This window comes from Raphanus sativus, chromosome 4 (genome assembly GCF_000801105.2).
Source record: "Raphanus sativus cultivar WK10039 chromosome 4, ASM80110v3, whole genome shotgun sequence".
NCBI classification, from domain to species: domain Eukaryota; kingdom Viridiplantae; phylum Streptophyta; class Magnoliopsida; order Brassicales; family Brassicaceae; genus Raphanus; species Raphanus sativus.
The window spans coordinates 5,284,196-5,304,683 of record NC_079514.1 but is presented as its reverse complement, the minus strand read 5'-3'; the positions used below and the strand labels follow the sequence as shown (position 1 = coordinate 5,304,683).

The 20,488-nt window shown below is 36.1% G+C and overlaps 3 protein-coding genes and 4 pseudogenes across 3 annotated transcripts; 3 read left to right on the top strand and 4 right to left on the bottom strand.

Moving 5' to 3' along the window:
* Positions 1-1,064: 1,064 nt before the first annotated feature.
* LOC130511744 (cysteine-rich receptor-like protein kinase 17) lies at positions 1,065-3,718 on the bottom strand (annotated as a pseudogene).
* A 264-nt stretch (positions 3,719-3,982) lies between these two features.
* Positions 3,983-5,286, top strand: LOC130511747 (uncharacterized; annotated as a pseudogene).
* A 576-nt stretch (positions 5,287-5,862) lies between these two features.
* LOC130510530 (eukaryotic translation initiation factor 3 subunit A-like) lies at positions 5,863-9,604 on the top strand (annotated as a pseudogene).
* A 221-nt stretch (positions 9,605-9,825) lies between these two features.
* LOC130510689 (putative F-box protein At5g42430) lies at positions 9,826-11,408 on the top strand. Its single transcript, XM_057007254.1, has one exon. The coding sequence runs from the start codon at positions 9,933-9,935 to the stop codon at positions 11,151-11,153; it is 1,221 nt and encodes a 406-aa protein (XP_056863234.1). The 5' UTR covers positions 9,826-9,932; the 3' UTR covers positions 11,154-11,408.
* A 424-nt stretch (positions 11,409-11,832) lies between these two features.
* LOC108853263 (gibberellin 20-oxidase-like protein) lies at positions 11,833-13,016 on the bottom strand. The gene is made up of 2 exons (XM_018626699.2): positions 12,669-13,016; positions 11,833-12,590 (listed from the first exon to the last, which is right to left on the bottom strand). Exons 1-2 carry the CDS (start codon positions 13,013-13,015, stop codon positions 11,963-11,965), a joined length of 975 nt encoding a protein of 324 aa, XP_018482201.1. The 5' UTR covers position 13,016; the 3' UTR covers positions 11,833-11,962.
* Positions 13,017-13,985: 969 nt separating this feature from the next.
* On the bottom strand, positions 13,986-15,898 carry LOC108855448 (uncharacterized). Its single transcript, XM_018629281.2, has 6 exons — positions 15,583-15,898; positions 15,268-15,495; positions 15,028-15,186; positions 14,882-14,932; positions 14,640-14,786; positions 13,986-14,558 (listed from the first exon to the last, which is right to left on the bottom strand). Exons 1-6 carry the CDS (start codon positions 15,856-15,858, stop codon positions 14,133-14,135), a joined length of 1,287 nt encoding a protein of 428 aa, XP_018484783.1. The 5' UTR covers positions 15,859-15,898; the 3' UTR covers positions 13,986-14,132.
* Positions 15,899-16,484: 586 nt separating this feature from the next.
* Positions 16,485-18,795, bottom strand: LOC108850072 (uncharacterized; annotated as a pseudogene).
* Between the last annotated feature and the right edge of the window lie 1,693 nt (positions 18,796-20,488).

Sequence of the window (20,488 nt, the reverse complement as noted above, 5' to 3'; positions counted from 1 at the left end):
GTGACAACTCTGAATTTTTGTGGGAGACTTTTCAAAAAATGATATATTTGAGTTAAAATGAAGAGTATTTTGTTTAACAATAAATAGTAATTGTAAATTTGTGAAGTAAATAACAGATTAATCAAGAATTAATTTACAAATCATATTACAAAAGGTAATCAAATAAAAAAATAATATAATCACTAATAACATTATAAAAACTAAATAGTAATATTTTTTAAAAAAATCTTAATTAGTTTGGATGATATTGTTAATTTAACAAACTGTTCAATTAATTTAGATAGGTATGTGTTATTTGTAAAGTTTCCTTTTAACAAAATTTTACTCTTTAAGTTGAGTTAAAAAAAGGAACTAATCTTTTCTCTCCAAATTTCAATAGTGAGTTTTTTTGCTGAATCAGTCAAACTGAAAGTTAACGTTCAAATTATTTCATATGTGGACGTAAAACTAGTGACTAGGGCCGGGGTTAAAATATCCATAATTTTTAATTCAATTTTTATTTATTTTGATTCGTACCAAAAAATTCGGAATTTTTGCAACTCTATGAATTAAAACAAATACTAATATGCAGTATCTAAAAACGAAGTAAATCAGAAATGTTAAAAAAAATTAGGAACGGATATTTGATTCCAGTCGTTTCAATTATATATACATATATTTAAGAATTATATATGCAAATTATATAATTATTATATTTTATGTAATATTTTATTTATTAAATTTATTATTTTAGTTATTAAATATTTTAATTAAATAGTATTTCTTTTGTAATTATATATTATTATTTTATATTTTTGAATTTTTTTATTATGTAATAATTATTAATTACAAAACGAGAGCGGATAATCACGAATAGTTTAAATAGTTTCGGATTTACGAATACATAAAATCTACGAATAATTTAAATAAATCCGAATATCCAAACTAACAAATACATAAAATCCCCACAATAATTTAAATAGTTTCGGATATTCAAACTAAACGAATACATAAATTCGTATGAAGCAAGCGGATCAAAAACTCAAGTATTTGTATGGGAGGAGCGGATCATGGATAGTGAAATTTTTCCAGATATCCGCTCCATGCCCATGCAGCCTTTGTGGAAACTAGAAACAACTTAAAAAAAACAGTTCATTTTCACTATTCAACGAGGATTAACCTCAGTAATTGTTGCTTCATCCACTGAACAAGTAAAAGACTTGTGCTCGACTGATTCGGCTCCAATCCCTGGGATGAAGAAGTCGTTCCTGATCTGTTCCCGAAAAAAAATCCCGGTGGCAGAGGTACAGGCAGAGAAATAGAGCTGGTTTGTGAGCATTTGGTGAATTGTTGACATTGTTGGACGATCTGCAGGATTTTCTTGAACGCACAACAGTCCAATATGTATGTATCTAACAACTTCATCGATGTTACAGTCTTCTTTGATACAAGGATCAATGAGATCAGGCAATGATTTGTCCTCCCAAAGTCTCCAAACCTGAAGATGTTACATAATATGTATTCAGAACTATGATCAATATATAAAATAATTAATCAAAGTTTGAGACTATGTTAGATTCTAATTGCTCACATAAGTGACTAAGTTGTTAACTAAACCATCTATCTGGTAGAAGCTGCTATTCTTTTTGCCACTAATGATCTCAAGAATCAGTACTCCGAAGCTATACACATCTGACTTCATCGAGAACTGTCCATGTGTCACATACTCAGGTGGCATGTAACCGCTGCAAATAAATACATGTTAAATTAGCTGCAACATTGTTTGTTTATCAAACTCAATCATAGAAGTATATACTCACAAGGTTCCAACTACTCTTGATGTGTTGTCTACAGTTTGGTCCATCCCAAAGATCCTTGCCATTCCGAAATCAGCAATTTTTGGATTCATATCCGCATCTAACAGAATGTTTACTAGCTTTGAGGTCACGGTGTATGATCTTGAGCCGTGAATCTTGATGAAGATACAAAATCCCTCGACTGATCCCACCGATGATGCTGCGTCGCGTTGTCCAGTCTAGCAGAATTCTCTTACTAGCGTCTGAGTATTCATGCATAATCACAATTGGTTATGTAAAATAAGAAGAAACAAAAAGATAAAATTTAGAAAACAAACTGACCAACGAGGAAATAATCAAGGCTTTTGTTGGGAACAAACTCATAGACAAGTAACTTTTCTTCTCCTTGAAGTGAAAAGCCAAGAAGTCTAACAAGATTCCTATGTTGAAGCTTTGCAACAACAACAACCTCGTTCTTGAACTCTCCCTCACCTTGTCCTGATGTTTTGGACAGTCTCTTTACTGCAACTTCAGTTCCATTCATGAGAATGCCCTTTATAAACGAGGCATCATCATTTCATTATTTCCTCAGGAAAGAAGCAATCTAGGTGGGAAGATAGAGTATCTATACCTTGTAAACCTCACCAAATCCACCTGCACCAAGCTTGTTGGCCTCAGAAAATTGCTCGTCGCAGCTTCAATTGTCTTGAAATCAAATTGAACAGATTCCGCTTCATTTAAGAACCACATTAAGCTCGTTAAAAAATGTTCCTAGGCCGTGAGATTCTTAATATTACAAATAGCAATCAAGGAAACTCACTTGGAAGTTGCATGTCGTGATTTCTCTCTTTCCTCTTGAACATAACAAAGCCTAAAGAAATCAATATTATGGTAACGACAATACCTACCACTATACCCGCGATTATTCCTCCCGAGACCTTTTTATCTGCATAGAACGGTTCTATTAGAACCACCAATTCCCACAAAAAAAAAAACAAGAACTGAGCTGGACTTATTGTTAAAGTTACTTGCCTTTCTTGGCTATATTGGTCAGATTAGCAACAGAAGGACTCTTTGGAGGCGGCAGTGAAGGCGGATGTTGACCATTAATATTATCAAAAGCACCAGAGAAATTATACAACTCCCACCGGAAAAAGCAACTAGGCCGCAATATAATGGTGCCTCTCTTCCCATGAAACAATTTCTTATAATAATCAACACTTGTCTCTAGACAAAGACTACAATCCTTTGAAGAAATATCTGGAGTGCATTGCATCAGCACCAATATGTCCCCATAAACCGGTACTGAAGCTACATCCTTTGCATAGTATTTACCAGACAATGATAAAGAAGTAGTAGACGAATTGTTTCCCACCGAGGAAGAAACTCTCGTGATCATAGGAAGCACTAACCCATCCCACACACTATCAAACTCTTTCTGGTCTTCTTTTCTTACGTCCATTACATTATGAAACACTGTATTCGGCTCTAAGGCGAGAACCCCAGAGAAGGACTTACTAGAGTAGCGAACAAGGCAAAGGAACTCGTCACCTGACCATACGAAAGCATCTGTTTGGTTCAGACATGTATATAGTATAATATCTGAGGCGGCCTGGACACAGTGTGAGCAAGCTTGTGGTTCAGCACCTGGAGCACACATCCCCAAGGCATAGACTATGTCAGGGCCTAGCCCGATGGAGCCGTTGAAGTAGCCGGCGTTAGCCGTGACGTCAGAAGCAAGAGTAGAGTTGATGAGAAGGCGGTTCTTCTCGTATGGACTATTGGGTTTGAAAGTCCCAGCAGCATCATCACAAGTTTGTGCAGAAACAAAAATGGGAGTGAAGCTTATGAGTAGGAAGCAGAGGATTGATACAGAGCTCTTTTTCTTTCCCATTTTTTTCTTTCTTGATTTGGTTATTTAGATAATGTATGTGTGTGTTAAAGTCTGTGGTTCTTATCAAAGCTATATCAGAATTTTGTATTAGTCTTACTCGAATGGCGGCACATGCACATTAATGAGAAAGTGACAGCTTTGAATTATTGTGGGAGAGTTTTCTAAGTCAACTTTAATTGTAGGTGAGGGAAATTAATGAGAATAACATACAGTTGAGCCTAAATTAATATTAACAGTAGCATATAGTGTAATAGTAAAATACATTCGGTCTATCAAAATCAAATAGTAGAATAGTAGTGGGGTGAATTTGTAATTTCAAATCACTTAAAGAGAAACAGATTACATCGAGTAGCCACCGGAATTAACTATTTGGAAAAATGGACGCCGGAGCTGAAATTGAAATGGATCCACCGGTGGATGGAGATTCTTCGGCGGCGGAATCTGGGTTCGTCGGAAAATTGGATCCCTCGCCGTTGAATCAAGGGGAGATTCTGAGAACACTTGCCACGGTGGAGAAGGATTCGAAGGCAATCGCGGAGAGCTTCTCGTCTCTCTTTGTCTCCCTCCGATCGACTCTCTCTGAGGTTAGAAATAAAGAACCAATTTTTTAAGGTTAATTTCAGCAGCGCCTTTATTTGTCTCTGTGGGAGGATGCTAAACATTGCAAAGTTTGATGCTTTTGATCTGTTTGTGTCATAAAGACTGTTTCTTTCTCAGGATGGCTTGTTTGGTATTAGATTCATATACATTGTATGCTGGTTAAGTATGGTTTACCGGTTATGTGCTATGTATACAAAGAAGAAACGTTGTTGGTTACATTGTAACAGAATCATATGGAATAAACGGCAGATTTTACATCTTCATCTCTCTCGTTTCTCACTGAGCTTGAGCTCGATATCTCTGTATCTAATATTTGGTTAAAGTTGTTTGTTTTGTGTAGCTAATGATGGTTCCTTGATGGTGGTGATAGGCTACTGGAAGCTCAGTTGATCACATGACTTGCTTTGGAGATGCTGCTGGACGTCTTCAGGAACCGGTATGGTTAAGTAAAAAAAACTAACTGGTTTTGTATGAAAGAACAATTAGCTTTAACTGCTTTTGTTTTGCAGCTCTAGATGCATCCACTAAAGGGAACCGCTACATCAACTCCTGCCTCAGGTACTTTCGTTATGGTCTCGATAATTACTCTTTTCTGATCATAGAGAATACTGAGAGTATATATGTTTCCAAATATGATTGTTTCATACGATTCCTTAAACTTTCAAATGGTGCAGATTAAACGAGGAAATTAAAGGCGTTGAGACTCTGGCGGCTCGGTTGTATCCTCAATTTGGTTGGTTCTTTTCGTGTTAGCCATGTGTGGTTGAGTGCCAATATACATACCATGTTTAGCTCAAAGCTTTCTTAGAAGTTGTGGTTTTAGTTGGTACAATCCTTGATAAATCAATCTCTGCAGAAAGCACCTGAGGAGAGAAATGTGGATGTTCTTGACACGGCTGTGAACAAGCTTCTCCGTCCTCCTTGACTAGTCTATTAGCTTTTCACGGACTTTTATCACTTGTTTTCTCGTACATAAAGATTTTGATTATAACTGCTGTTTTTTCTTTTTCTGACAAAATGTTTTATGTCGTGAAACTTCTTCTTTCTTTTTTTCTTCAAATAATAAATTTCAATAATATCCCTCAGTATTGTCTATGATCAGAAAAGAGCTATTATATAACGAAAGTACCTGAGGCAGGAGTTTATGAAATATATTATTGTAATTAACTATTCTACTAATTAATATGAAAAGAGCATGTAGAGAATTGACTTCTTAAAAAAAAGAAAGGAAGAGAAGCCAAAATTAGTTATACACTCATATGCGTGAAAAAACTCCATTTTCTCAGTTACAAAAAAGAAAAAGAAAGGAAAACACGTTACAACTCTATAAGACGTGAGGTAAAAGACATCGTGAAAAGGTAACTCTGAAACTTCAAAGCCCTAGAAAACACGTTACAACTCTATAAATAAGAATCTCTCTGCGCCGCCTAACTTATTGAATCTTAGCTTCTTCAGATTATTTGGTTCGTGATTTTATCGATTATAGACTATTCTCTGAGTATGTGTTCCACTCGCCTAGTCGCCTATAAACTATTTTTTCATAGTATGAATCGTGCTTCAAGTTCCAAGTTCCAATTCTTTCTCCTTAAATTAATGCCGTTCTTACAGGTCTAAATAAGAGTTTGCTAGTTAAACCGTTTAGTCTGAATCATGGCGATTTTTTTTCAATCCGGAGAATGCACTAAAAAGCGTGCAGAAGGAAAGTTACAAATTGATATGCCTTTGAGCCCACGTCTTGTGCTATTTAGTTAATCTTTGTTTGACCATGAAGTTTACTTCCGGCTGTACGAATTGAAATTGTGTTGCCCCATTGCAGAGCTTATAAACGTTGGGCAGAAACAAGATGCTCTCCAGGTGCTTCACGATCTCATTACCTCAAGGGGCTTCAGATCTTGGCAGAAACCACACGAGAAGATTATGTTAAGATTCGTGGAGCTTTGCGTTGACTTGAAGATGGGCAGGTTTGCCAAAGACGGATTGATCCAGTACCGTAATTCTTGTCAGCAAGTGAACGTGACTTCCTTTGAAGAAGTAACCAAGCAACTCGTACGTCTTGCTACTGAGAAAGCTGAGGAGGCCCTTGATAAGGAGGCTCTTGATGTAGATGGTCTCGAGGTTACACCGTGGTTGAAGTTCTTTGTGGGAAACATACAGAACGGTTCTTGAGATATTGAGAAACAACTCGAAGTTGCAAGCCTTGTATGCGGTTAGTTTAGTTAATTCTCCTAGGCAATTACATTCTTGTTAGCTTTTTTTTGTTTGATATATTCATTGTTGTTTCTTGTAGATCACGGCACATAAAGCCTTCCAGTTTTGCAAGAAGTATAAAAGACCAACAGAGTTTCGTAGGCTTTGCGAAACTATGAGAAACAATTTGGCGAACCTTGACAAATACAGAGACCAGAGGGACCGTCCTGACTTGACAGAGCCTGAGACTTTGCAACTTTACCTAGACACAAGATTTGAGCAGTTAAAAGTTGCTACTGAGCTTGGACTTTGGCAGGTATAAATGTTCGCGTCTCTGTGTAATATAGAGTGTATAATCGGTATATTCATGTACCTTACTTTTGCAGGAAGCTTTTCGCTCTGTTGAAGATATATATGGATTGATGTGCATGGTCAAGAAAACTCCCAAGTCATCTTTGCTGGTGGTTTACTATTCCAAATTGACTGAGATCTTCTGGACTTCTTCTAGCCATCTTTACCATGCTTATGCTTGGCTGAAGCTGTTTAGCTTGCAGAAGAATTTCAATAAGAAGTTAAGCCAGAAGGATCTGCAGTTACTAGCTTCATCTGTTGTCTTGGCGGCACTCTCTGTTCCACCGTTTGGTCAGGCTCGTGGTGCTTCCCGTTTAGAGTTTGAAACTGAGAAAGAAGGCAATTTGAAGATGGCTAATCTCATAGGCTTCAATCTTGAACTTAAATTCGAAAGCAGGGATATGGTAACATAAGTTATCTTTCTTATGCTGTTATCATGTTACATCCTTTGTTACTTGCTTGCTGACTATAGTTCAATCTGTTTTATTTATTTCAGCTTTCTAGGGAATCACTTTTGTCAGAGCTGGTGAGCATCTCTAGCTGGAATTGTTACTTTTGTGACATTTTTATTTTCTTTTGGTGTTTTGACATAATTTATCTCTCAATTAGGTTTCAAGTGGTGTTTTGAGCTGTGCAACTCAGGAGGTCAAAGATCTTTACCATCAACTAGAGCATGAGTTTCACCCACTTGATCTCGGTTCCGACACTAAGCCTTTGCTAGATAGAATCTCCAAACTAGGTGGGAAGCTGTCAACAGCTCCTTCTTTACCAGAAGTACAACTCTCTCAATATGTTCCTTCTTTGAAGAAGCTTGCTACTCTGAAGCTGCTTCAACATGTAAGTTGCACTCTTTTTTTTTACCTATACTTCTGCATGTACCCACAAATCTACTGTTACAATTTTTCTCAGGTGTCTAAGATGTATCAGACGATAAGAATTGAGTTTCTAGCTCAGCTGGTCCCTTTCTTGGACTTTTCAGACGTTGAGAAGATATCAGTTGAAGCTGTGAAACACAATTTTATAGCCATGAAAGTTGATCATGTGAAGGGTTTTGTAACTTTTGGAAATCTGGTTAGTCTATTCTGCATTTAAGTAGTTTTACTATTAACTTTTTGATAGTTTTGCTTGATGTTGTTTTGTTTCATGTTTTCAGGGTAATGAGTCTGATGGGTTGAGAGATCCTCTGACTATATTTGCTGAGACTATGAACAAAGTAAGAGCTATGTTATTCCCTGCTTCAAGTAAGCTTGGTGACATAGTAGTACCAAATCTAGTGGAGACTGTTGAAAAGGAGCATAAGAGATTGCTTGCCAGGCAATCTTTCATTGAAAAGAGGAAGGAGGAGCAAGAGCGCCAGCTATTAGAGATGGTATTTTTCTTACATCAAAACATGTGTTTAGGCGTCAATCATACTTCATTTTCGTTTGGATCACTTGAGACAAAGTCTCACTGTTTTCTGTGTTTTGTTTTGAAGGAACATGAAGAGGAGAAGAGAAAGCTTAAGCTTAGGATGCAAACCGAAGAGGCGGAACAAAAGAGACTTGCCTCAGAGGTTGAGCAGAGGAGGAGACAAAGAATCCTTAGGGAGATAGAAGAGAGGGAGCTTGAGAAAGCTCAGGCTTTGCTAGAGAACACTGAGAATCACCAGATAAAGGTAGAAGAAATGGAGAGAAAGCTCCTTAAACTTGCCAAAAGAATGGATCACCTGGAACGAGCAAAGAGAGAAGAGTCTACCCCTTTGATTGAAGCTGCATATCAGCAAAGACTCGTAGAAGAAATAGAATCTCATGAGCAGGAGCAACAGGTGAACTATTTTTCTTAACAGTGGTTTCTAAGTTGAGGCATACAAAGGTCCTTATAGTCTCTTATGTTTTGTGTAGCGTGAGGTCGAGCTCAGCAGGGAACGTCATGAGAGTGAACTGAAGGAGAAACGCAGGGTGACTAGAATGTTATCTTCAGAATCTTTTGTTGAGAACATGGTCAGTGATGATGTCTTCATGATGCTATAATATCATGTTTTATTCTTATTATCAAGTAACTCAAATCAAAATCTTTTATTTTTTCAGGTAATATTCCAAAATAGAGTGATTAGGCTTCGAGAAGCCGAGTTTGAGAGACAAAAGAGAGAGAAAGAGGAGCATCTTCAAGCCAGGAAACAAGAGAGAGATGTTAAAAGAAAGAAGATATATTACTTGAAATGTGAAGAAGAAAGAATAAGAAAGCTTCAGGAAGAAGAGGAAGCTCGTAAGCAGAGAGGTTAATAAGATTTTATAGTCATGAATATGCAATAACATTTGATGTGTCTTATCTGAGAAGTGTCACTAAAGTTTCCTTCAGATGCTGCAGGTCCTTCACAGTCGTCTGCAAAATACATTCCTAAGTTCAGGCTTAGCCAAGCCACTGAAGTTTCGGGCTCCTCAGATGACCAATGGGGAAGCAGAAGACCACAGCATAGTGGCAGGAACAATGCTCCACCTCTGGTCGAAGGAGACCAATGTGGCAACGGAGGTGAGCGACCTGGTGGTGATTCTTGGCGGAGTGAAGAAGGTAGATATGCATTTAGAAGCGGAAGCCCAAGGTCTTCCTTCTCATCAAGAACCTCTCAACGCTGATGCCTGTGTAGTAGAATTCTGGTCTCAGTTCCCATAAAATAAGAGTTCAGTGAAGAAATAATTTAATCTATTTTAAGACTCGTTTTGTTTGCTCCTTCTTGAGCTTCCTTGTTCTGTAGTTCATCGACTTTTCAGTTGATCTTTATCAGTATTTATGCTGTGTAAGAAAACATGTTGCATTAAACGCCAATTAGTTTCTAATCTCTGTTACGTTCTCACTTGTTTACAAAGCCACTTATTTGATTAATAGCGTTTTTCAAATTTTATAATAACGTGATCAGCAAGTAAACACTTAAGATTATTAGATTTTTCCTTTTAATTTCTTTATAAATATCTAACAATTTCTTTTATCAGTTTGGTTAAATTTTAACTATAAATAAGTCGTTCTAAAGGAGAGCAAAAAAAAAAAAAACATCCCATCAAAAATAATAATTCTTACTTTTTCTTCTAGAAAGCGATTTCTAGGGTTTTCGATCGTTTCTGTGCCACTAGTTCAAACCCTTCGAACTCAACATGAGAAGAGGAGAAAACTCATATTCTATCCCCATTGATCTCATCACAGAGATACTCTCGAAATTGCCAGCCAAATCAATAGCTAGGTTTTCTTGCGTTTCAAAGCCATGGAGTTCTATGCTTGCCAGTCCATACTTCAAAGAGTTGTTCTTCACCAGGTCCCTGGCTCGGCCGCGTATCTTATTCTCCGTTAAACGAGATGGTAACGATTTGTGTTTTTTCTCGTCGTCACAGCCTAGTAATCCATATGAGAAGTCGTCATCTCTTGTAGTTACCGCCGACTCTCACATGAAGTTACCTAAAGACAGGCTTACAAGTTATTGTAGACATGCCTTGGGTTTGGTCTATTTCTGTGGACCTAAGGAGATTGTGATATGTAACCCTAGCACGGGACAGTTGGCTCTTTTACCCAAAGTAGGGATGCTGAGTGTGAGAAACTATTTAGGGTTTGATCCGGTTGACAAACAGTTTAAGGTATTGTCCATAAACTTTGACAAGCCGGATCGAGTTTTGACACTAGGAGGGACTGGAGGCAATTCGTGGAGGGAGCTCTATTGTCCCTTAAAACATTTTTCTACGCGTGGTTTGCATGAAGAGATATGCATCAATGGGGTTTTGTATTTCTTTGCTACACAAAACAATGGACTTTCTCATCTGATTGTTTGCTTTCATGTTAGGTCTGAGGAATTCAAGTTTATCTACAAAGATTTCTTGGAACGAGAGAAAAGAACGTACACTGATTTTATTAGTCACCGGGGTAATACTAAACTGATAAACTATAAGGGTAAACTAGGCGTGATTACTCTGGAGTATGATTATAACCTTTTGGATCTGGATCGTCATGACCCCAAGGGTAAAAAGTGTTCCCTCAAGTTGTGTATGTCAGTTATAAAGGATGTTGAAAACCCAAACTCGGAATGGTCGGAACATGTCTACACTTTTTGGAAGACGAATCAGTTCTTTGAATGCAGTGATGTTACCACTTTATGGAAGGACGAAGTCGTTGGTGGGGATGTTTCTGTCGTTGGAGTGACTGCCGCAGGTGACATTGTTTTGCGTATGAAGAATGTATCTAAGCCGCTTTATGTTTTCTACCTCAATATCGAAAGGAACACTCTCCAACGAGTTGAATTCCGAACTGCTAACCATGAAGCTTTTGAAAAATGTAGTAGCAAAGTTATACTCTCTGTGGACCATGTAGAGGATCTTCACTTTATTTAATATATTGAGCCGACATATGCTGCATCAATATATAAGTCGATAACGTAAAGCCACCACAGCACTACATCAAACATCATCTTAGGCACACATGCAACACATGTTTGAGGGCATTAACAAAAGTTTTACATGATTGCTTCTCTTGCTTCTTAAGTTAGTTTTTTTTTGGTTTGACATCGCTTCTTAAGTTAGATAAAAGCTCTATTTACATAAAAGTTGTATTATGTTGGTAAACAATCAACTTGGCAAATAAATTCTTTGATAATTGTTTTTATTCAAGTCGGCTATTGCTGAAGTTGTCTTCATAATATTACAACATAAGAGTTGGGCTATTGTTTTACGACACTTCTTATTACAGATTTTGTGTAAGTTTATCACTCTGTTGGCTTAGCCAAGAAAGTTGAAGCATGCTTTAGGTTAACTGTGGTTCTTATAAAGTATTTGGTGAATGAGACAGTAAGGCTCAAGAAAGTTGTGTTTAGTGTTGCTCAAATCCTTTTCAGGACGCAATCACTTATGGGTCACACTTATGCTTCTTTGTTCACCACTTAAGCTGAATCTAACTTGACTACTACGCCCACTTTTAAAATAACCTCTGAAAACATTACTCTAGATGGTTATAGAAAGACTCAGAGAAAAGGTTTTCTACACAAAAGAATATAAGAAATCCAAAAGCAGCTTTTGATTCCACTAGCTGTTATTTTAATATTGCATGACACTCAATCACAAGTCACACAAATTGTATAAGCTTTCCCTTTCATAACCGGGAACCGGTTTAGTAATCTCTCAACTGACATACTAGTTTTTTTCTCTCAAGGATCATCATGTTCAAGCAGTGTTAGTGCAGCAAAGTCTTTAACAGTGTAACCAATCTTCTCAAACTTCCCTACTTCATTACTCTGCCTGAACTTCAGATACTCCGAACACTTGAACGACTTGTATCTCCTGCAATTCCCCTCCCCAACAATTTCTTGCGGGGCAAGTATCACTTTCTCATCCTCAAAACAGAGAAAAAACCCCAGAGACACTCTGTTAACCTGCTTCCTCAATACAACTCGATGTTCAGACGATCTCAGCCGTCCGTTGCTCCAAGCCTGCATAAGATCTCCAATGTTGACAACAAGCTGATCCTCGCACGGATTTATATCAATCCATTTCCCTTCCTTTGACCTCATCTGAAGTCCACCAACTGAATCTTGATAGACTATTGTTATGCAGCTCATATCCGTGTGCACCCCAAGACCTTCAACAAGCTCTTCTTGCTTCTCTACGTCTTGTGGAGGCGTGTAGTTCACTAGTCTTAAGTATCCATGACAATTTCTAAACTCATTTTGGTAGAATCTCGTCCCAGTTTCTTCTCCCAAGGTCATCATCAAGAGTATCTCCACGAGTCTTTTGGACAATTCCGCCATTTTATCGCCATATTCTTGCAGTGTTTCCCTGAACAATAACAGATAAGTAAGAGGGTTAACAAGTAAAAACAAAAAAAAAACATAAAATTTCTCTAGTACTGACAACCTTAACTCTGGCTTATCATGATCTTGAAACAAAACATCAGCAGATGCTTTAGCAGAGCCGGAGAAATCAGGTCCAGAGACAACGAGGCTTTCAAAATAAGGAGAGGCGATGTACCGAGGGGTATAAGAAAAGGGAGCAAGCTTGAGCTTTGAGTCAAGAGGAACACTGAAGACATCTCTTGACAAAGAATAGATTCTGTTGAACATCTCTTTAGAGATTCCATGATTGGTGACATAGAAGAATCCCCACTCTTTGCAGGCCTGAGAAAGAGAAGACAGAACAGAGGAATGAATCGGTTGTGTTAAATCTAACACAGGAAGGTGCAGAGAGCTATGAAGTTCAGACATTATATTCTATATGTAGCTGTCTTTTAAGAGTTTATGGGTAAAGGAGTAGGGGTAAGCTAGGCTATGAATGATTAAAAGGGCTTTTTAGGTATAAATAATCTATCAGAGGAAAATGTTTAAACAGTAGAATCCACATCTTGTTAACAATTCATTTTTGGTAGGGGTGGGCATTTTAACCGATATCCGAAGTGGCACCCGAACCCGACCCGAAAAACCCAAACTGAAATCCGAACCGAAGTAGCAAAATACCCGAACGGGTATTGAATTATGAGAAATTGGATATCCGAACCCGAACGGGTAATACCCGAACCCGAATGGATATCCGAAGATAACCGAACTTATGTACCATTAACCATATATTCATAGTTTACTTCTCTAATTTTATTCAAAATATTTATATTAATTATACACATGGTTCAAAATTAGATAATATACATATAATTATAAGAAAAGTGATTTTTTACTCATTTAAAATGTTTAAAATGTATGTCTAAATTTTTGTTTCATGCATTAACAAAAGCTACAGTTAAAATTTTAAAACAATAATCAAATTAGTATCTTTTATTGTTAAGATTTTATCTTCAAATCATTCAATGTATTAAAAATAAAATATGAGTTAAGTAAAAATTATATTTTTAAATTAAAAAAAACTTGAGAAATGAAGAAGTTAATTTTTTTTTTGCAAAATCTAAATATCCGAAAACCCGACCCGAAAGAACCGAAACCGAATTAAAAATACCCGAACCCGACCTGAAGTATAAAAATACCCGAACGGGTTTTATACTTCTATACCGAAATACCCGAAAATCCGAAATACCCGATCCGAACCCGAACGGGTATCCGAACGGCAACCCCTAATTTTTGGTATTATAAAACAGAAAGGATGATAATTTACAATAACTTGATTGTGACACATTTAAAAACTTTGGTTATAATTTTAGCCTTTGAAAGTCGGACACATTTATTAAGTTGTTGCTGGAAGTTGTTTGAAGATCATATATTCCAATGCTAGTGATTATTCATAAAACAAAATGTAATGCTTGGATTCCAATGCTAGCTTGATTATTCATAAAACCATATGTAGTGCATGAATGCACTTCAAATATCTAGAGTCCTGTTATAGCTTCTCTAAATTCTTAACACCTTGTGACTCTTCAGATCCTAATTGACCTGTGCAGCCTCCAGGACCTCCATAGAAAACAGCTCTTATCCAAGGATCATCATCGTCATGAATAAACTTGGCCTTATAACAATTTGGACTGCTCTCATGTCTCTTTATAGTATAGATCTGTGGAATCAAAGCTTCTCCCTTTCCATCAATGATTTCAATACCGTTTATAAACGCTGCTTTTCCAAAACCTTCAGTTGGGAAATGCCCACTGCCCATAAATGGACTCTTCTTTGTCAGTGGACTGTACACCTGACCTCCCCACGATGCCTTATCTGTTCCTTTGGCTAAGCCTGAAGCTATGAATAAAGACTTTGGCCAATATCCAACGTTCACACCACCAAATATAAACCACCAATCTCCCGTGGCACGATCCTGTTCCCAATTTTTAAAAAAGATGAATGTGCAAAAGACTTAAAGAATAGATCACTAGAGACTATGGAGCTTTTTTTTTACCTGATGCAAGCTTAATTCCATCTGGTACTGTGTACCATTATAAATTGAAACTGGTTTAAGAAGGACACCAAGTGGTATCCTCCTACTGACTTGCACAAATCCTGGACATATTATGTCGTAGCAGCCGGTCTTTTGATATCCATCTGCCTGTTTCAACCAACCACCAAATGCATAGAACCAAGACACCGGTTAAGTTGTTAAAATATTAGCCTAACACTTTGAAGAGTTTCTCAAAAACTTACAGTCCAGTAGGTATACAAGTGAATGTGATCTTGGTAGAGCAATGGATTGACCTGCAGTATTCCAAACATTTTTCTCAAACAATCCACTGATCTACCTTTTGGAAAGAAAAAAAACTAGTATCGAACAAACAAGACGGTAGACTTACCATCCATCCAACTGAAATGCTGGCCAGGTTTTCTATAGAACCTCCAGCAATAGCCATGGTTGCAAGACTAACTTGATCTTGTGACACTTGTAGATCCCATAGGTTGATGTTTCCTTTTACTCCAGAAACAGTGCTATATTTATAATCAACTGTTGCAAACTAATAAACCATATAGAACAAAGACACTAAGAAAACAGAAGCAGAGATATGCTCCTTGTGACTGCATAGTAAAGTTCTTACATGATGTCCAGTTAAATCAATGTTATTTCCCTCTGTAAGACTGTGTATATGGCTATTGAATCCAATTGATTTCAAATTCTGCGCGTTTAACAGATCTTGCGTTGTAGTCCTTTTAACAATTACTGTTCCATCTGGACAACTTATGCCCCTTGGCAGAAGCTGCAGGGGATCAACTTTCTGTGAATTTTTTTTGCTTGTGATCCATTTAGGTACACTTGTGGGCTTCATCTGCATATACATCAATCCATCCACCAATTTAGTCTGCATATAAAGTCTATCTCTGATAAAAAGAAGAATTATGTAGTTAGCAAAAACCTGAACAGTGTGGTTTTTGAGCAGATGATGATCAAAGGCTAGTTGCTTGTGAATGTCGATACAATCATATATTTCACCCTTTTCAGTCTGCTCGAAATGTTTGTTGATAACCTTGAAACTCTTGATTGCAGGTTTGTTGATAGCTTTGAGTTGCCTCTCAAATTCTTTCTTCTTTTCTTCTGATGGTATTGCTCGTTGATCTCGAGCTGCCTCAACGACTAATATAAGAGTGATTGTTAGCAGAAGTTGTAACACAAAATTGTTGAAGGTAGCCATTGATGATTCTCCAAATGAGGATATTATCTTTGCTTCTGCAAAAAATGATATTATTTATGGTAAATCAGAAGAATCTATTGTAAGGAGCAACTTTATATTACAATTAAAATTGTGATTACAACTCCATGGAAAACCCCAATAACGGTCAAAGAAAGTTAAAATTATAATAAATTATGAAATTTATTTTATCTTGGACTTATGTTTTTAACGATCACAGAGAGTTAAAAGGAGAAAAAGAGCTGAAATTTTTATTGACTAAAGGCTTAAAAAGATCTGAAATTTAATTATGTATATTAATTAATACTGAAAATAAACGTTTCTCCTTCATCTATAAAATTAGCTAATGCTAATCTATACACAAAATTAAATCTCGTAGGAATTTCTACTTGTCCTAAAGTAGGGAACTTGTTATATAGACTAGAAACTTAAACAGAATGGTTCTTGAGATGAACTTAAAATTATAAAAAGAGAATTAAAACAAAAACTTTATTCATCTTCACTTCCTTTTTTTTTGACATCCTTCACTTCCTTCCTTAAGGAACATTTTTGTGATACGAGCTCGACGTTTAACGAAGATGAGTCTAAAAGAAGGAAATTACTTAATTAATAGAGTCTACAGTCTAAAAGGATAAGGTGTTAATTTAAGACATGTTAACGAACTGCGCATCCTGCAGGTCCTCCATAGAATATAGCTCTAGACCAATACTCACCACGACGTGATATCGTTTTGACGTTATAACAAGCTGGACTGCTTGCGTATACTACTAAATCTTTTACTGGTGGCATCGTAACTTTTCTTGAATCATGGTCGATCACTTTATTCATCTTTTCCAAAATCATCTTGTGGGACAAATCCACTTCCCATTATTGGGCTTATCCTCTTTTTATCTTCACTGAAAACTTCTCCTCCCCACCAAACATTATCTGCACCCTCTGCTAGACCATTATAATGGAACAATGGATTTGGTCAGTACCCAACTGGCTCGCCCTTTAGCACATACCACCAATCTCTTGTCAGACGTTCCTGTTTAAACCAAAACCAGTATGTCTTAGTTAAAAAAAAAACTAAAACCAAATAAAAACAGTTGTAGTTCTTTTGGGTTTGGTTCTCGATTTAGTGCAATTTTATCTGATGAAGCCAGCCCAAACTCATGATTTTTGATTTATTCTATTTGGTTACACTAAACTAATTTTGTACATTTTAATTTTGTTGGGTTTTGAGAAAACAATACTCATCGATCTATAGAGAAAATTTTACTTCACATTTCTAGTGAAAAAAATCGAACTGTCTATCTAACTTCGAGTTCCGATATGGGAAATTTTGAGAAATTGGTGCTATATACCTGATATATGCTGATTTCTAGATGATATTGTTTACCACCATAACTGGAAACTGGTCTGGCAACAGTTCCTAGTGAGAACTTGCGACTCACTTGTACGAACCCGGGACATAATGTATTGTAGCAACCTTTCTTGTTCGCCTGTTTTGAATTAAAAAAAAATGACTGATTTTACCAGTGCAGATGAACTATATGATGAAGTCAAAACTTGTAATATTTTTGAGAAACTTACACTCCAGGATATAAATAAGCTACTATGATTCTGGTTCAGTTTAGGGGACACCTGGGAGATATTTCTTTTTATATCAATCTTATGGTTTTTATATTATTATGAAATTTTAAGTAAAAACTGGATTTGGACTTACTATCCATCCAGCAGAGATGGTCTCAAAGTCTTCTCTACGGCCGCCTTGGACATATAAACTTGAAAGACTATATTGATCAGGCTCGACTTGTGGATCCCATACATTAATGTTTCCCTTTCCACCAAAATTGAGTGCATAGTACTGAGCAACGGCAGTCTAATATAATCAAAATAAAAAGAAAAAAGATTATAAGCACACATTAGGGACCTTAGGGTTTTTCTTTTAGGAGGCCTCAACTATGTGAACAAGAAATAATACTTACATAATGACCAGGTGGATCATCGTTCCTGTCCTTTGAAGTTGGTTTGAATCGTAAGGATTCTAAACGTTGGAATTGTATAAGATCTTCAAGTGTAATTCTTTTAATAATCACAGTCCCAGGTGGACAAATTATGTCCTCTTCTTGCTGAAATGGAAGAGAAGTTGATTCTTGAGAAGTATTGTTATCTCTTGTCCATTTAGGTATAGTTGTAGGATTTAACTGCATATGATATTTGAATCCATTAGAAAAAGAAAAAAAAATCTGTAATAGTTTTAACTTGTGTTTTGTAGAATAAAACCTGAACAGAAGTGTTTCAAAAAAAAGAAAAACCTGAACAGAATGGTTCTTGAGCAAAGGATGATCAAAGGCTAGCTGCTTATGAATGTCGATGCAATCCAGTATATAACCATGTTTGCTCTGTTGAAATATAAAAGGCAAAGAAAAGGTGATGTGCTCTGAAACGAGTTTGATTGTTGCACTCTAAAAGACACATGGTCAGTCCAAATATAACAGAGACCCAAAGTGAGGTTAGAAGTTATATTCAGTTTTTTCGTAAACAAAATGCAAATACCTTTGGTTTTAATAGGTCTACAACATTAAATTTGCTTAAATCTCTTACATACATATTTCCTATAACTCTTATATTTGTCATTTCCTAAATCTGCTTTTAAACCGTCATTGTAACAGTGACTTGTGTTATACATCGGAAGTTCGGAACAATACATAGAAAAATAACATGAATTTCATGTTCAACTTTTTGTAATTTTTAGGAAACATTTCAGAAGTAAAGAAAACAAAAGGCTAAGATTACTTGGAAACTTCTTATTGCAGGTTTATTGATATGGTTGAGTAGTTTCTCCAACTCTCTTTTCTTCTCTTCAGATGGTATTGTTTTTCGACTCTCAGTAACTAAACTGGTGAGACTTATAGTTGACAAAATCAGCAGAATAAACTTATGAGATGACCTCATGGAAAATCAACTATTTTAAAATGTTTATACAAACAATAAATGAAGAAGCAGAGCAACTATGGTATGGGTTTTATGTAGGATATACACTAATTTGAAACCATTAATAATATAAAAATATAGGATAAAAATCTAAAAGGTAACTAAATAACTCTTAATATAGGATAAAAATCTAAAAGTAAGTAAATAAAATCTGATAAATCTCTCTTTTTAGATCAAAGACTATACCATATTAAAACTGCTCTCTCTCTTATTTTCTCTGCTTTCTCTCATTACCACCGATCAACTTTTACCGTTCAACTTTATTGATCTCGTTTCCGGCCGACGTTCAGTGACTCTCGTAGTCACGGCGTTGGTCTGTATAGTTATTTCTTTTTCGGTGTTTTTGTTTGCTTAGCATCCATTCTAAAAACCTTTGTTTTCTTAAATCATGATCTAGATCCAGAAGTTGATCTTGAATAGAAAGTTGAAGAGAAAGCTTTGCATGTGGTGTCTATGACTCCATTTACGGTGGTTGACCTTTGCATGTGGGTTATCCGCACTTGGCTTCGTTTTCTCGTGCTCAGATCTTTTGGTGTGATGTTGTTGATACTTCAATTGGTGGAGAATCTGTGTTCAAGTGGAGTGTTTTAATCTTTGTTTCTTAGAAGTGATTCTCTGACTCCAGTTCAAGTTAGGAGCTTTGTCTCGTTTTCTCTCCAAGTTGTTGGAAGTCGCATGGCAAAACAAGTTTACTCCTCGTCTTCCTCGTTTGGTTTCAAGCGTTTGCACTCTCTGGCTCTGCAATTATTTGGGAGCAATATAATGGGTCCAAGCTTGAGTTACAGACGTCAATAATTTTGACTTTGGTTGTGCTATTTCTATACTCCGACTTGACTCAGGTTTTTCCGCTATTTAGGTATTTTGTTCTTAGTGATCTAGTATGATTTTTGTTGTATTTTGGTTTATGGGTTGGACTGCGTTGTTGTTTAGTTTCCGGTTGTTTCCGGTTACTGTCTCCAAGGACTTTTCTTTGTCTGTTGGCTTCTGTTTCTAGGAGTTGGAATGTAACTCGCTGGCTTTAGGGTTAAACATCTGTATAATTATGAATGAATATATAATTTTCTAGTGTTAAAAAAAAAGTAAATAAAATCTGAAAACATTGAACCAAACAATAACCTATACACAATGTCTGACAAGTGGCTCCTTTCTTTTATCCTTTTGTGGATATGCTGAAGCAAAAGCGATGTACTAATAAACTGCAAAAAGATTTTTTGCTGTATTTTGTGACAATAAAAGTATTTCAAATAAATTATTAAATAAACAAAAATTAAGAAGTCAGAAATACAAAAGTGAAATGGGATGATACAGAATTTAAAGTTAATTATCAAGGATTTAACATTTTATTTTAATCATACTAGTTTCAATCACACTTTTACTTTTATAAATCATAATATCTTCTTAAATGTGACTTTAGTTTATTGCAACCAATCAACCCCGAATTTTTACTAACAAGAGTTTCAATTTGGGTTTGCTTTATTCACAAAATATAAAATATTTTAATCATTTGCCATATTCAGTTTTAGGTAATAGTGATAAATCATCTATCCGGTTAAAACAACAACATGACATATTGATATAGGTTTAGTCCAATTATTAATTATTTAAAAAAATATTTTACATAAATATAATTAAAAAACACATATATGATTAAAAA

What these genes read in the sequence shown, in the direction of transcription:
- LOC130510689 (XM_057007254.1), top strand. Translation starts at nt 9,933, where the DNA reads ATGAGAAGAGGAGAAAACTCATATTCTATCCCCATTGATCTCATCACA.
- LOC108853263 (XM_018626699.2), bottom strand. Translation starts at nt 13,015, where the DNA reads ATGTCTGAACTTCATAGCTCTCTGCACCTTCCTGTGTTAGATTTAACA. An exon ending in CATGATAAGCCAGAGTTAAG is followed by an intron (nt 12,591 to 12,668) that starts GTTGTCAGTACT and finishes GTTATTGTTCAG; the next exon opens with GGAAACACTGCAAGAATATG.
- LOC108855448 (XM_018629281.2), bottom strand. Translation starts at nt 15,858, where the DNA reads ATGGCTACCTTCAACAATTTTGTGTTACAACTTCTGCTAACAATCACT. An exon ending in TTGATTTAACTGGACATCAT is followed by an intron (nt 15,187 to 15,267) that starts GTAAGAACTTTA and finishes ATGGTTTATTAG; the next exon opens with TTTGCAACAGTTGATTATAA. An exon ending in ACTTGTATACCTACTGGACT is followed by an intron (nt 14,787 to 14,881) that starts GTAAGTTTTTGA and finishes TGGTTGAAACAG; the next exon opens with GCAGATGGATATCAAAAGAC.